This window comes from Martes martes (assembly GCF_963455335.1).
Source record: "Martes martes genome assembly, chromosome: 4".
Lineage (NCBI taxonomy): Eukaryota > Metazoa > Chordata > Mammalia > Carnivora > Mustelidae > Martes > Martes martes.
The window spans coordinates 4,397,981-4,411,554 of NC_137891.1; the positions used below are offsets into that span (position 1 = coordinate 4,397,981).

The 13,574-nt window shown below is 55.9% G+C and overlaps 1 protein-coding gene across 1 annotated transcript in view; it reads left to right on the top strand.

Annotated features, from left to right (window-relative positions):
* Positions 1-623: 623 nt before the first annotated feature.
* COL22A1 (collagen type XXII alpha 1 chain) overlaps positions 624-13,574 on the top strand; it is a gene marked incomplete at its 5' end in the record, with an annotated part of 228,133 nt that continues 215,182 nt past the window's right edge. The window contains 2 exons of the mRNA XM_080800193.1: positions 624-729; positions 4,572-5,138. Coding sequence (XP_080656319.1) covers positions 624-729; positions 4,572-5,138 — 673 coding nt within the window. The remainder of the gene's footprint in view (positions 730-4,571; positions 5,139-13,574) is intronic.

Genomic DNA, 13,574 nt, shown 5'->3' on the forward strand with positions numbered 1-13,574 from the left:
AAGGAGAAATACACTTTAGCTAATAAACGTCCCAGGTCAAAGGAATGCATAGAAAACCAAAAGCAACGTCTCTCCTATAGGGCTGGCAGGTGGAGGGAATGACGGCGTCCGTGGTGCCAGGGATGCCGTGAGGGGAGGACCCCGGACTCCTGTGTGGCCGCGGGCAGCAAGGGCCCATACAGCCTCTTCAGAAGGAAGCCTGAGAATTTGCATCAGGCTCCTTTTAAAAGATTTCATATGATGCCCTGAGTGCATCATATGAAACTAGTGCATTCCTGCCCTAGGAAAATAATTAAATATGCGCCAAGATTTAGGCACCAAGATGTCCTCTTACAACGTATTAAACAAAGAAACAGCCTGTTAAGTGCTCAGAAGCAGAGATTAGGATCAGAACACGGTGGTGGTGCCAAGGAATGGGCCTGCGTGGCCAGGAATGGTGGCTCGGAGGTCCCGAGTGTGCATCGGTTGAAGGCTGTTGGGAGGCTGGGGTGCGGCCTTCTCCCACACAGGCCTGGGGCCGCTACTTTGGGTTCATGGCCCTGAAGCCCTTCTCTAAAGGTGTGTCCTTCTCCACACAGGGTATGTTCCAGTAGATCTTAACACCGTCTCTTCCTGGCCGAGACATGCGTGCGCGAGCCACGGCTGGCCTGCGAGGGGACGCCACGGCCTGTCTCCTGTGGATGCTGTTGCTGTGGCCTGGGGACAGTGGCTCCCAGGCCCAGAGGGCAGGTAGGGCCACCGTAGAATGAGGCGGGGCTGGGCCCCGAGCTGCCAGTGTGTGTGTCCACGCGTGTGAGTGTGTGTGTGCATGTGTGAGCAGGGGGGTGGAAGTGAGTGTGACTGTAAGCGTCCGAGGTGAGTGTGATTGTGTGAGCGGGTGGGGTGCAGACGTGTGCCTGTGAGTGAGCTGGGACTTGTGGCCTGAGAGAGAGGGAGGTGGGCCACCCAGCAAGTGTGGGTGTCAGTGCCTGTCGAACCCCATTGTCCACTGAGGGCATGTGCTGTGTGAGCGAGAGCGTGTGAGAGTGTGAATGTGTGATAGAGCTGGAGAGAGCGTATAAACGTGTGCGTATGAGGGAGAGTCTGAGGGTGTGTGTGACTGCGTGAGTTAGGAAATTGTCGGAGTGTGTGTGTAAAAGTGAGAGTGCAAGAATGTGAGTTGGGTGAGTGTGTGGGGGTGTGTGTGAGAAACCGTGTGAATGTGAGAGCTGGAGAGTGTAGAAAAGTGAGTGTATACATGTGAAAGTCTGAGGGTGAGTGTGTGACTACAACTGTGAGTGTGTATGACAGTGAGTGTGTGTGTAAAAGTGAGTACAGGAGTGTGAGAGCGTCTGAGGGGGGTGTGTGTGACTGAGTGTGGAAGATAGCGTGTGGGACTGTCAGCATGTGTGTGAATGTGAGCGTATGCGAAAGTGCATGTGAGTGTAAGAGTCTGAGGGTGTGTATGTGCGAGTGTGAGAGTGTGTGTGCGGGAGAGTGTAGGAGACCCGTGAGCTGTCGAAACCCACGTTCCAAGTGGACTGCACAGTGTGCCGCGAGCTTGGCTCTGTCGAGTGCTTGCAGACTTCTGGGGACAGAGCGCTGGGCTAGGACTGTGTTGCGTTGTCCTGTGAAGGGCCTTGGGGCACATTCCAGCAGAAATGGACACACTGGAGGCCTGCCAGGGGAGGCGGCCGGACCGCAAGGAGAACACGCCTCCGGAGTAGATGAGGGAGGGGGAGTTCCTTGGAGAAGAGGCACCCGGGCAGTAGGGGTGAGGCGTGATGGGACAGCGGTCTAGCCCACCTGTCTGAGGGCCTCCTGGAGAAGGTGCCGTCAGTGTGGAGACGTGAAGGAGGGCTCGGGTACACGAGCGGGTCACGGCACCCACCCAGAGGCTATGGTCTGGGCTCCCCGGGGCACAGGTGGACGCCTCTCTGGGACGGGCCCAGGGCGGCAGAGAGAGTCCTGGCTGCAAAACCACCACATTCTGCAGATGAGGAACCGCATCTAGGATAGCTTCGAGCCCCCCCGCCCCTCAGCAGGTGAGGAGGGTGCCCCTAAGAAAGCGCCCACCCGAGCCCATGCTGTGTCCCCCAAGCCTGCAGAGGAAGCAAAACAAGAAGCCCGGCCTTGTGCTTCTGCTTGATTTTCCCAAGTCGCCTCCTTGCTTGAGGCTCTCAAAGCGCAGCTAGCTGGAGAGACAGTTCTGACCGTGCGCGGCCTGGGCTTCGCGGGAGGGGAGCGGCGTCAGGTTCTTTGTCCGCAGAGATGAGCCCAAGAGCCCACACAGCCGACACGCTGGGAGGGCCCAAGAACCATCCCTTCCCGGCCCTCATTTCACAGCCTGGAGAACAGCAGCCCAGAGGAGAGCTGTCGCCGGCTCTGCCCGTGGGGGAGCCGAGGGCACCCCCACCAAGGTCAGAGCCCTTCCTGAGGGAGCACACCTCATTCTCATGCACGCACTGTGCAGTCTGCTCTGCAGCCCCCAGCAGAGAAAGTGCGGGAGTGCAGGAGGGCCCCTGGGGGAGGCCTCGGAGCCAATGAACCTTCTGCAGCCTGAACGCAAATTTGCTCAAGGATTACAGCCCACAGGCGGGGCCCTGCTTGGCCCACAGCAGCAATTACCTTGCACAGGCTGGGACATCATTGTCCCAAAGACAAAAGGATGACCTTTTGTGTCAAGGAGAAACACTCCCCAGGAATTATCTCTTGAGCCCACACATCTGGGCAAACACACTCGGAAAGTTCTAATCCTGTTAGGGAGCAATCCTGGAAGGCGAGGATTTACCTCGCTCCCGAGAGCAGATCGCAACTTGCATTTTAGGAACTCAGGGTAAAAGCAGGTACAGGAAATTCACGAGAGGCACTGGGGTAGGGTGCGATGGGGAAGTGTGTGTGCCTGTGTGTGTGTGTGTGTGTGTGTGCGTTTGTAAATACAGCATTACTGTTTTTCTGTGTTCTGAATTACTTCATTGCTTATAAATATAAAATCAGAAATACAAAATATTAACAGTTCTGCTTACCAGAGGTAAGCAACGTCTTTTTGTAGATCCTCTGATCCGTACAGACACAGTCCCACACACAAACATCACACTGACACACAGCTTTTCAGACTCAGCAAGACACTGGGAGAATGGGTCTGTGTCGGTAAATAAGGATTCCTTCAAGCCAGCAGTCCGCAGCGCCGATTACCGCCCCATGCGAGCTCACGCGGAGGGTCGTGGGAGCGGTTCTGTAGGGAGAGCACAGAGCGGGCTCCAGGATTTTGCTTGCCAGTGCTGCATGAACTTCTTAGATAGCTTTTAAATTTTTTCTTCCTCTTTATCTGATTGTTTTATTAGTGTAAATCCCTGAATTTGGAAGTGGCGGATCAAAGACACCGTCTTTCATAGGCTTCTAAATTCTGAAAATGGGTGTGACAGAGCCCAGGGCCTGTGGAAGAACAGGTGGCTGCCTTCTCTTGCACACTGGCGATCACGGGATTTTTTTGTACTTTTTCCAACATGACAACTTAATTAACTGGTTTTGGTTTTTTTTTTGTTGTTGTTATTGTTGTTCTTATTTTGTTTTTACTAGACAAATGTTTTTGCCAGGTGCTCTAGAGGCCTGGTCAGCCGCTGCTGGTGGTACGATCAAGCCTCAGATTCTGTCAAAGTCAAGAGCGAGGCTTCTTGATGGTTATGGTCGAGCAGCTCTCTGGAGTTTACCCTTTTCCTCACCTTACCAGCTCTCTGGAGTTTGGAAACCCTTTTCCTCACCTTACCAATTGTGAAGTGAGGGTGAGCACGCTTGAGCACTGGGTTGCGCTGAGGATGAGAAATAAATGATACAGTGTCCTCTTCTGTTCAATCATAAGGTTTTATAACTTTCAAACTTACAAAGTTTATAAAAATAGAAGCGTATTCTATGTTAAAATATGCAATCTTTATAAAGCATTGTAGAATTTCTGCAGATTTATACTTAAAATATAGGAGTGCAGTATATTTTGTATGAATTATAATACTGGAATCCAGGAACTATTTAAACATCCAGCATGAGAGCACGGGCTAAACAAATTATGGGCTCTGAGCAGTGTCATCTTGCAGCCATGGAAACCGGCATCGTCACACTGGAAAAGGGTTTCCAGCAACTGCCGGATGCGGGGAAAACAGCAGCGCGCCCGTGCGTCTGGTACGGTCCCGCGTGCATTCGTAATGATAATTAGGTTTATACACTGTGGGCTAACAGCGTGACCTCTCTGTAGATGGAAACATAAGCAGTTAAAACATTCTTCCGATGGCCTTTTCTGAAAAGAGCATGTGTTCGTTGCAGCAGGTTTAAAAAACAAGTCACCAAAACAAAAGCTATTGAAGTGACCAAAACAAAAGCTATTGAAGAAATTGATAGAGCGGCGTTCTGTGAACGTTGACTACTTTCATGCAACAACACATATTGGCAGCTGGACCCCACAGCAGCCATGGGGACCCTCATCATCATAAGCCAGTTCAGAAAGCAAGGGCCCCCCTCCCTGGCACCCCCCAGGGTGACCTTTCCCAATCCGTGTGCCCCAGGTCACCCTTCCTCTTCCTCCCCCCACCCCACCCCTGCAGGTTGCAAGACTGTCCACTACGACCTGGTCTTCCTCTTGGACACGTCCTCCAGCGTGGGCAAGGAGGACTTTGAGAAGGTCCGGCAGTGGGTGGCCAACCTGGTGGACACCTTCGAGGTGGGCCCCGACCGCACGCGCGTGGGGGTCGTGCGCTACAGCGACCGGCCGACCACCGCCTTCGAGCTGGGCCTGTTCGGCTCGCGGGAGGCGGTCAAGGCGGCGGCGCGGCACCTGGCCTACCACGGCGGGAACACCAACACGGGCGACGCGCTGCGCTTCATCACGCGCCACAGCTTCTCGCCGCAGGCCGGCGGCCGCCCCGGGGACCGCGCCTTCAAGCAGGTGGCCATCCTCCTGACCGACGGCCGCAGCCAGGACCTGGTGCTGGACGCCGCGGCCGCCGCCCACCGCGCGGGCATCCGCATCTTCGCCGTGGGCGTCGGGGCGGCGCTCAAGGAGGAGCTGGAGGAGATCGCCTCCAAGCCCAAGTCCGCCCACGTCTTCCACGTGTCCGACTTCAACGCCATCGACAAGATCCGGGGCAAGTTGAGGCGTCGCCTGTGCGAAAGTGAGTGTGCGCGGGGCGTGGGGCCCGGACAGAGGGGAGCCCCCAGCTGCCCGCTGGCAGGTGGCAGGGCTGCGCGGAGGCGCATGGGCCAGGGGCTCTGTCACCGAGGAAAGCGAGAACCAGTCTGGCATGTAGCCCTGCGCCTGGGAGGGCGCACACCTGGGTCCTCTCCCAGCCCCGCCTCCAGGGCGCAGGCCGGAAGGAAATTAAAGAGGGCTGGCTTCTCGGCACCCCCCCACCCCACCCCAGACCTGGAGGGAGTTGGATGCCAGGGAGTCTGATCTCCCGTTTCTGTAGTGGGGACGCATCTGCTCCCCTACGGTGCCGCCCAAGTCGGAGCCCCGGCTCGCAAAGCCCTTCGGGAGCACATGGCAGGTGAACTGTAGCAGGCCCCTTTCTTCTTCCAAGGGACTGCGGGACGGGTGGTGTAAGGAAGTGGGCGCAGACAGGCTTCTGGACTGTAGCAGTGACCCCCAGTGAGCCGTTTGGAGATGAGATAACCCGAGGCAGTCTGGAATCTGTCTACTGTGGCTGGTTATGGGCCGGGGCGGGGGTTGGGCCCAGGCAGGGAGCTGACAGCCGCTGGGCTTCTGACCCTGAAGGCTGACCTCTAAGAACCTTGGGTCATTCTCAGGACAGCCTGCTGCACAGGACAGGAAGGGTGAAGTGGGTTTTTGTGCACCCGTCTTTGTCCAGCTTCTGTTCTGCCTGCTTCATTGGGATGACAGTTGTCCTTCCTGGGTCATGAACAATGTTCGGTAACACCCCTCTCCCGGCCAGCAGCTGGGGGCTGGGAGCAGGGTCTCAGCCTCTGTTTTGCCGACTACTTCCGGGGACTGAGCCTCCTTGGGTGGGAGAAGCTCAGAGGGTCACAGCTCGCCGGGGACAGGGAAGCCTTGGGGTGGTGGCTGGTGGCGGGAGCAGCTGGGCGTGACTTGGCAGAGCGGCAGGGGCCTGGTCGCAGGGACGGTCCTGGCTTGCAGCCCTGGGAGAAAACAGCTAAACTGTGTCTGGCACCCGACGCCCTCCTGCTCCGTACCACTCTGTGACCCTTCTCCCTTGGCTCACTTAATCTCTCCTTCTACTTATTTATTCATAGATACTAATTGGGGATCTAGTTTTTGTGTGGCCTTGTGCTGATTTCTGGGCCTGTTGAAAAAGATCAGACAAAACTCCTGCTCTTGGAGTGTTCATAGTCTAGATGGCAAAAGAGACACATAAAAAGGGGCATAATACTGTGGGCGTGACCTTAATAAAGGTCACAGAATCTCATGGGGTCCTCTCGTGGTTGTGTTCGGTGATGACGCTGAGAAGGAGGGAGGGCTTCCTGGAGGAGGACATGCCTGAGCTATAGGTTGAGGGATTGAAGGATGGCATGACACAGTCAAGGAAGTGTAATGGAGCCGTGTGGCTGCGGTCACTTTGGGGACTGGGGTTGGTGGCTTTGTGTGATTGTCACGTTCTCAATAGAGGAGGGCTTGGGTGCTGAGATCAGGTGTGGCAGGGTTTCGCGTAGGGGTATGACACCATCAGGTCTGAGAGCGGAATGCTGACAGGCCAGCAGGACCCAAGGAAACCCTTTGCAGGGCTGCTGGAGAAATTCGGAGGACAAACAGTGCTGGGGGTGGACGGAGCACTGAGGACTAGCCCCGTTCCACAGATGATGAAATAGATGCCCTGAGCGCTGAGGGAAGGAAAGCCTCCCGTAGTGTACGAGGCATCGGCTGTGAACTTTCACTTGACCCTCATTATAACCACATAGATTATGGTGACCTCCTTCTCACAGATACAAGCGTGCAGCCTGCTGAGGTCCCGGGAGGGACAGCTCCTAGGCCCTCTGCAGGAAGCCAGAGGGATGCTGTACCAAGATGGGAGAGGGCAGGAAGGCAGGAGAGAGAGGCTAGGAGGGCCGGGGCTCAGGATTGACCTCTGGGGTGATGAGAGCCAGACACCGGACCACAGGCCCAGCCAGGAGGCAGAAGTCCAACATGCTGGCGCAGCGGTCTTTGCACCAGCTATGAACCCAGAACAGTTTAATTCAGGGCATTCCTCTAGCCCCTGCCCACTGGCATTTTATCATCCTGCCAGCCTTGGTTCAGAGGGTTCTAGATGTTGGCCAGGCAGAATCTAAATTTTGAAGAATTTCCAAGCTCAGGGCGTGGTTGTGGGATTGGTGGGAACAGCTCCGGAGAGGCGGAGTCACAGGGACTTGTTTCCCAGGTAATAGAAGGGCAGGGCTGGGGACGGAATCGAGGCCGTCAGCCTCCACGTGCTGGCCTCGTTGTGCTCACCGACCTCCATTCTGAGTCAGGCACTGTGCTTTCGATCACAGGCAGTAGAGGCCCCGCTGTCACTAGCTTGGGGAATAAAGTAAATTCATATCACACGCGACAGAAAGGGTCAGAGGTCAGGCAGGCTTGAAGGATGAGGCTGGGGCTCATTCCACTCCTTCTCTGGTTTCTCCTTGGTGCTAACTGTTCCTGGCAGGCTTGTACGTCCGGGTCCTAGCACGCATGGGCCACGGCAGAGGCGCTGATGAAGGCTTTGTCAAGAGACAGGTGAGGTCAGTGAGGGATACTGAGCCCCCAGGAATGGACCGTGGGAAAAGGGGGCTGATGGCAAGAGCCCCTTGAGATGGAAGGGGCTGGAGTCACCTCAGCGAGGACAGCTGCTGCCTCAGTGGTGGCCTAGAGGGAGCAGGAAGGAAGCCCCTGCCCTCTGTCCCCTCCCTTCGTCTCCCCTCTCCCCTGGCCTAAGCCTGTCTGATGGCAGCCCATAAGGGGTCCAAGTGATGGCGTCCCAGGGGCCAGCCTCCTGCGGTGGGAGGGCAGAGGAGGCGAGAATAGCTGTGGGAGGGCGCACTGGGAGTACCTCTAGTGAATCGTAGGGCCAGGAGCCATGAGACCATGGCCCAGGAGGCCTGGATTTGGTCTGACAGACAAGTGTGGGCCTGCGGCTCTCCCCAGACCAACACTGTGGCTTTGGAGTGGAAAGAGGCTGACTGTTTGGGCCCGAAATCACATGACCCCATCCTTGTCACCATGCCCACTCCAGTTCCTCAAGGAAAGGGGTTTGACCCACGCAGAGTCACTGAGGGCCACAACCAAGAAAAGGGGAACCGGATGCCAGCTAGCTGGGGACACCGCATGTCCCCCGTGATAACATTAAGAAAACTCCCAGTAGCCAGGCTCTTCCAAAAACCTAAATAGATGTAAGATGTAAGTTATGCTCAGTCGTCTAGAGGGAATCCGTTTTTGTAAATACAGCTGTAAGTTGACTACAGGCCTGCTCGGTTCTGGTGACAAATGAAACAAAATCCCCTTACAATTGCTTCAATTAGAAAGAAAGCAAAACAAAACAAAATAGCTAACAGTAACATACTGAAATATATGTAGTAAGATGAAATCAAGGAGCATCACAAAACCAAAGCTTCACACGACCAGAAATCCCTGCACACACCCGGGATCTCTCTGGGTGACTTCGGAACCCAAACCGGGGCTCTCCTGAATGGGGGCTTCATTCGATGGTCTGGAAAATCACAGATGAACGGCGTGGGGTGTTTGGTGTGGCCGTCCTTCAGTTCCATCCAACCTAGTGACTCATTCATTCAACAGGGGTGCTGGGTCGCAGTCATCCAATTGGATCAAGTCATGCATTCATGCAGTCTTCAGCAACCCAGCAGACATTGTAGTAACGGTTCATTCATTCATTCATTCATTCACTCAGCAACCGCACACCGAGGGACTCCCCGCTGGGGCCCTTGCTGGGTTTCCGGGATGCGGTGAGGGGTCTGACATTCTTCTCCCCTTGAGAAGCTTTTGTCTACTCGGGGCAGTAGGAATGTGGCAGCTAAGTCCATGACGGCATGTGGACCCTGGTTACCACCCACAGCTTCACGTGGCTGGTTGTTTATCTGCCTGGGGTCTGCCTTCACACACAAGAACAAGCTTCGCGGGGGCCAGGTCTACTCCTTGCGGTTTCCGAGTGCCCGGAACAGGGCTTGGGGTGTAAAGGAGCCGCTTAAATGTCGCTTAAAGGGAATCGGGTGGGAAGCTGGGTTCGTACCGTGCTTCTGTTGCTGTGGGCATGTTAGAGGCACGTGTGCAACGATTCAGCACCTTCCAAACACGGAGGTTAGGAATATTCCGCAAACCTGAAATCAAACCCAACATGAACTGAAATACTGAACTTATCTATATATTAATGAGCGGAGATAAAGGGTTAGATTCTGAAGGTGATGAGCGTCTGGAAAAGGCACGCTGGCTGGGTTGGGCAGAATCATACCGGAGATGTCCCCCTGCCTCATCGGGTGGGACAGATGCACAGGAGCGGGACCCTGATTGGGCTCCGCTGGGGTGAATGGAACCAGGAAGTCTGCTGTTCTCCAATCACCAAACGCTGACAGCACTTTGCATTCCACTCTCTCCCCACTCCTCACCCAGCCCTGCAAGGGAATGTCGACACTGAGCTCTGCACACAGGGAGTGATGCTCCAGCCCTGTACCTGCCAGCGTGGGTGGGCCTTGACTAGTCAGGTGCTGGTCCCAACCAAGAAGTGCCACAGGGACTGTACACACCAGCTTTTGTAGACAGGATGACAAAGAAAGCGTTTCATGAATATCTTTGCTATTGAGTATGTATTTAAATATGCATATTTGGGGAATTTAGGGATACATACAATGTATTAGTAAAATTAATCTCACCTGTTTCTTCTACTTTTTCAAACGTGGCTGCTAGAAACTTTACTATCACATCCGGAGTCCACATGTGAGGCTTTTCGTGCTCCTCCCCTGCCCTCCCCTTCCATGCCGCCACCGCCGAGCTGAGGTCCTGTCGCATACAGAGCCCGTGCTTTTCCATCCAGCGCTTGGCTGTCGAAGGGTGGGGGGTGGCTCCAAGGGACAGCAGGCTCCCCGGGGCTGCCCTTTCAGGGGGAAGCTGAACCCCCCGGGTCAGTGCACAGGAAGCAAGGGGCCCCTGTCTGGGGTGGGGTGCAGCAGCCCCCCAGCCAGAGGCAGTGTGGGCTGGGAGCTGGGGGCAGTGGCTGGTCTGGTCTAGAAGCCCAGCTGAGAGTGACCAGGTGAGCTGAGGAGAGGACAGCGTGGGAGCAGGAACGGGCCTGAGATCGGACAGATTCCTTGGGGTGGCCATAGTGGAAGTTTCTCTGTCCAAATGCCCCGGGGCCACCTGTGTGGAATGCTCGACTAAGAGCTCCATTCGAATTCTAGCTGCATAACCTACCACCTGGCACATGGCTGCCAGCAGGATACCTAGTTCTACTGTTTTTTGTTCTGGCCCCTTTGTGACTTAGCCTGTGTGTACCCCCTCTGTCAGAGTCCGTGTGTAGCCCAGGGTCGGTTGGCACTGGGGTTACCGAGCATCAGTGAGGACTGGGTTCGACTCACTCCCCCAATGGCCCAGCGAGCGGGCGAGAGGCAGCCCTGGGAGCCGAACCCTGTCCTGTTTGCCCCAGGTCCTGAGTTCCTTCCAGTAAGTTGGGATATTTAGGGAGAGTTTTCCAATCCTCCATGTCAGGGATGTCTCCCCAAATTCCCAACACGGGGTTCCTGGTTTCTCCTGTTCTGTGGACGGCCCTGAGCCACAGGAGGTCTACACGGCTTGCCCAGGATCCCAGGGAGCCAGGGATTCTGTGTCCATTCCCTTCAGCGCCCACCGCCTGGGAGTCGGGCTGGTCAGGCTGCCCCGCTGCCATCCTTTGGAGTTTTGATACTGAACCGAGCTGGTGCCCCGCGCCGGCCTGGCTCACCCGGCGGCCAGCGGCTGCATGCTGAGTTCTTGAATGGAGTTCAGGATATCTATGTGGCTCATTGATGCCCGGCCTTGGGCTTCCTGCAGGGAGGGGCCCCTGTGTCACGGCACTGGCTCCTGCCTCTGTGGCCTGAGCGGGTCCCCAGAGGACGTAATCTCAGCCTGGCTTCCTGCAGTGCGTGGGGCGGAGGCTGGGACGGGCCCAGCCCCACAGCACTGGCTGTAATTAAGAACCTTCTCCACCCCAGGCTCAGTCGTGGCCACAAAACAACCTTTATATAGCGTATCGGGTGGCAGTGAGTGAGCCTGTGGAACGCCGGCCGGCCACAGCTGAGACCTCCGCCTCCTTCTATTTCGGGGATGCTCGGCGGTGGTCCTCCCTCCCCTCTCCCCACGAGCAGGGGCACCGTCCTGGGTTACTGTCTTCCGGCTTTCGGACAGCTGGGCTGGGATGCTGGCGTGGGTTAGCGCCGAGTGGCCCGTCCCGTGCTCTGCGGGGCTTTGTCATGTGACACGTGGGCACCCCCCTCGGTCTGCGTCTCTTGCTGGTGTGTTGGTGCTTACCTGTGCTGCTGTCCCAGAGGGCGTCCGGGTGGCGGGAGGCTCTGTGTACCAGTGTGGCAGAAGTGGGGGAGAGGGTGTGGGCAGAGGGGGCCTGACTTATCTCCTGTGGCAGGGAGATTAGTTTTACTGTTCACCTGTGGCTCTCGCTAGAAAAATGCCGGCATCTACACCCCAGCTCTGCATTTAATTAGTGGGTGCCTGCGTTCATTCAGCTCCCGTCCCCGAGTCTCCAATCCCTGTGTGGGGGCGAGCGCCTCCTCACGCCCCTCATCTGCTGTGACAGCACGCGGGGCACCCAGCCCTGGGCGCTCTGGCCATCGAGGGCTCGCTGTGCTCTTGGCTGTGGTTATCAATGGGAAATTTCACCTTATGAATGAATGAATGATTATGTTCACTTGAAAATGGGTCCTCTTTTTTTTTTCTTTTTGTAGTGTATTATAGGTAAATAACACAACTTGTTGATATAATTGGGGACGGACGGCATAGACCTTTAAAGATACCGTGACACAAGCGTGGGTGTTTTAAGGACTGTCTATAGTACTGGGCTATTTCTTCCAACACGTTTTATTTTATTTTAAGATCTTATTTATTTATTTGACAGAGAGAGATCACAAGTAGGCAGAGAGGCAGGCAGAGAGAGGGGGAGAATCAGGTTCCCTGCCGAGCAGAGAGCTCGATGCAGGGCTTGATCCCAGGACCCTGGGATCATGACCTGAGCTGAAGGCAGAGGCTTTAACCCACTGAGCCACCCAGGCGCCCCCTTCCAACACATTTTAACCAGTGCCCTATTCTCTCGCAGACATGGTTCTGAGGCACGGGGCTCCTCCTTGAGTGAGACATCTGTGATTCTGCTTTTAGAGTGACATTTCCAGAGGCCTCTTGTCAAGAATTGAGCTGAGCTTGGGATGACAGGCAGCAGCAATCCACATCTCAAGTTCCAGGCAGAGGCAGCGGTGAAAGCCAAGGGCCTGGGGTAGGTGTGCACTCCGAGTGCTTGGAGGGGAGCGTGGGAGAAGGAGAGTGTTGGTATCTTCCACTTCAGGAGGTGGAAACTGAGGCTTGGTTTGCTGGCTTCACGTTCCCAAGTTTGTGGAGAAGAAGGAATCCAGCCACGAGTCTTTTTTTGGCCGGAAGCTGGGTCCACTTCAAACCCCTGGAATTATCTGTCCCCTTGAAGACCCAGCAATAACGCCCCAGGGGAGGGCTCTGGGGCTGCCTGTTGGCATGCCTGGGTGGCACGGCCAGCCTGAGAATTTCTTTGGAGCGCGTCTCCTCTGAACCTGAGTCTTATAGCCATCGAGAAGGCACAGCCCGCAGCTGGCCTTGTCCCCAGTGACCCGTTCTTCCTGCATCCGCCTCCATCCCCACGTCCCTCTGCCTTCCCAGAGGCTGGTGGTGCGGTCGGGACACACACACATACACATACCTGGGAACGTGTGTGTGGCCACCAGACCCAGCTCGTCCTCCGGGTGGACCCAAAGGCCCGGGAGGAGTCTGTGGCAGCCTGAGCTGTGGGTTTGGAGCCGCCACGTGGATGTCTGTGGCTTGGCCCTCGGGACCACGTCAGCCTCAAGAAGCAATTCTGCCTGGGCCCGCCCTTTGCCTAAAGGTCACCGGGAGTTCCTCCTGGGAAAACTTGTTGTGATCGAGCTCACCCCCTCGAAATAGTAACGGGGTTACTTAATTCTGATTATGTGCTGGGAAATGTTATTAGACAGTGACTGAAAATGATGAAAAACTGAAAACCACCCATCAGTTACATGTAATTGGCATACATCAGGGAGAGGGATGGTCCGGCCAGGCCCATGGCTGGAGAGGATCCCTGGGAGCTGTTTGGAGCATGTCCCTGCCTGACTCCTGTCTCTTCCTAAACCCGAAGAACTCCTGTGTCAAAACCAGACATTCTGCCCCTAGCTTCCGTGGAGCCTGGGGCGGCGTGGCGGGGGCGGGTTGCTGTCCTGCTGCGGTGGGAGGGGCGTGTGCCCCCATACCCTCTACTCTCTGAACAGACCACCCCCCACTTCTGGGTCCTGGCTTCCCGTGGTGGTGCCATACTGTCTTCCTTGTGCAGAACCCCGCGTGTGCCCGCGCACCTGTGTTCCTA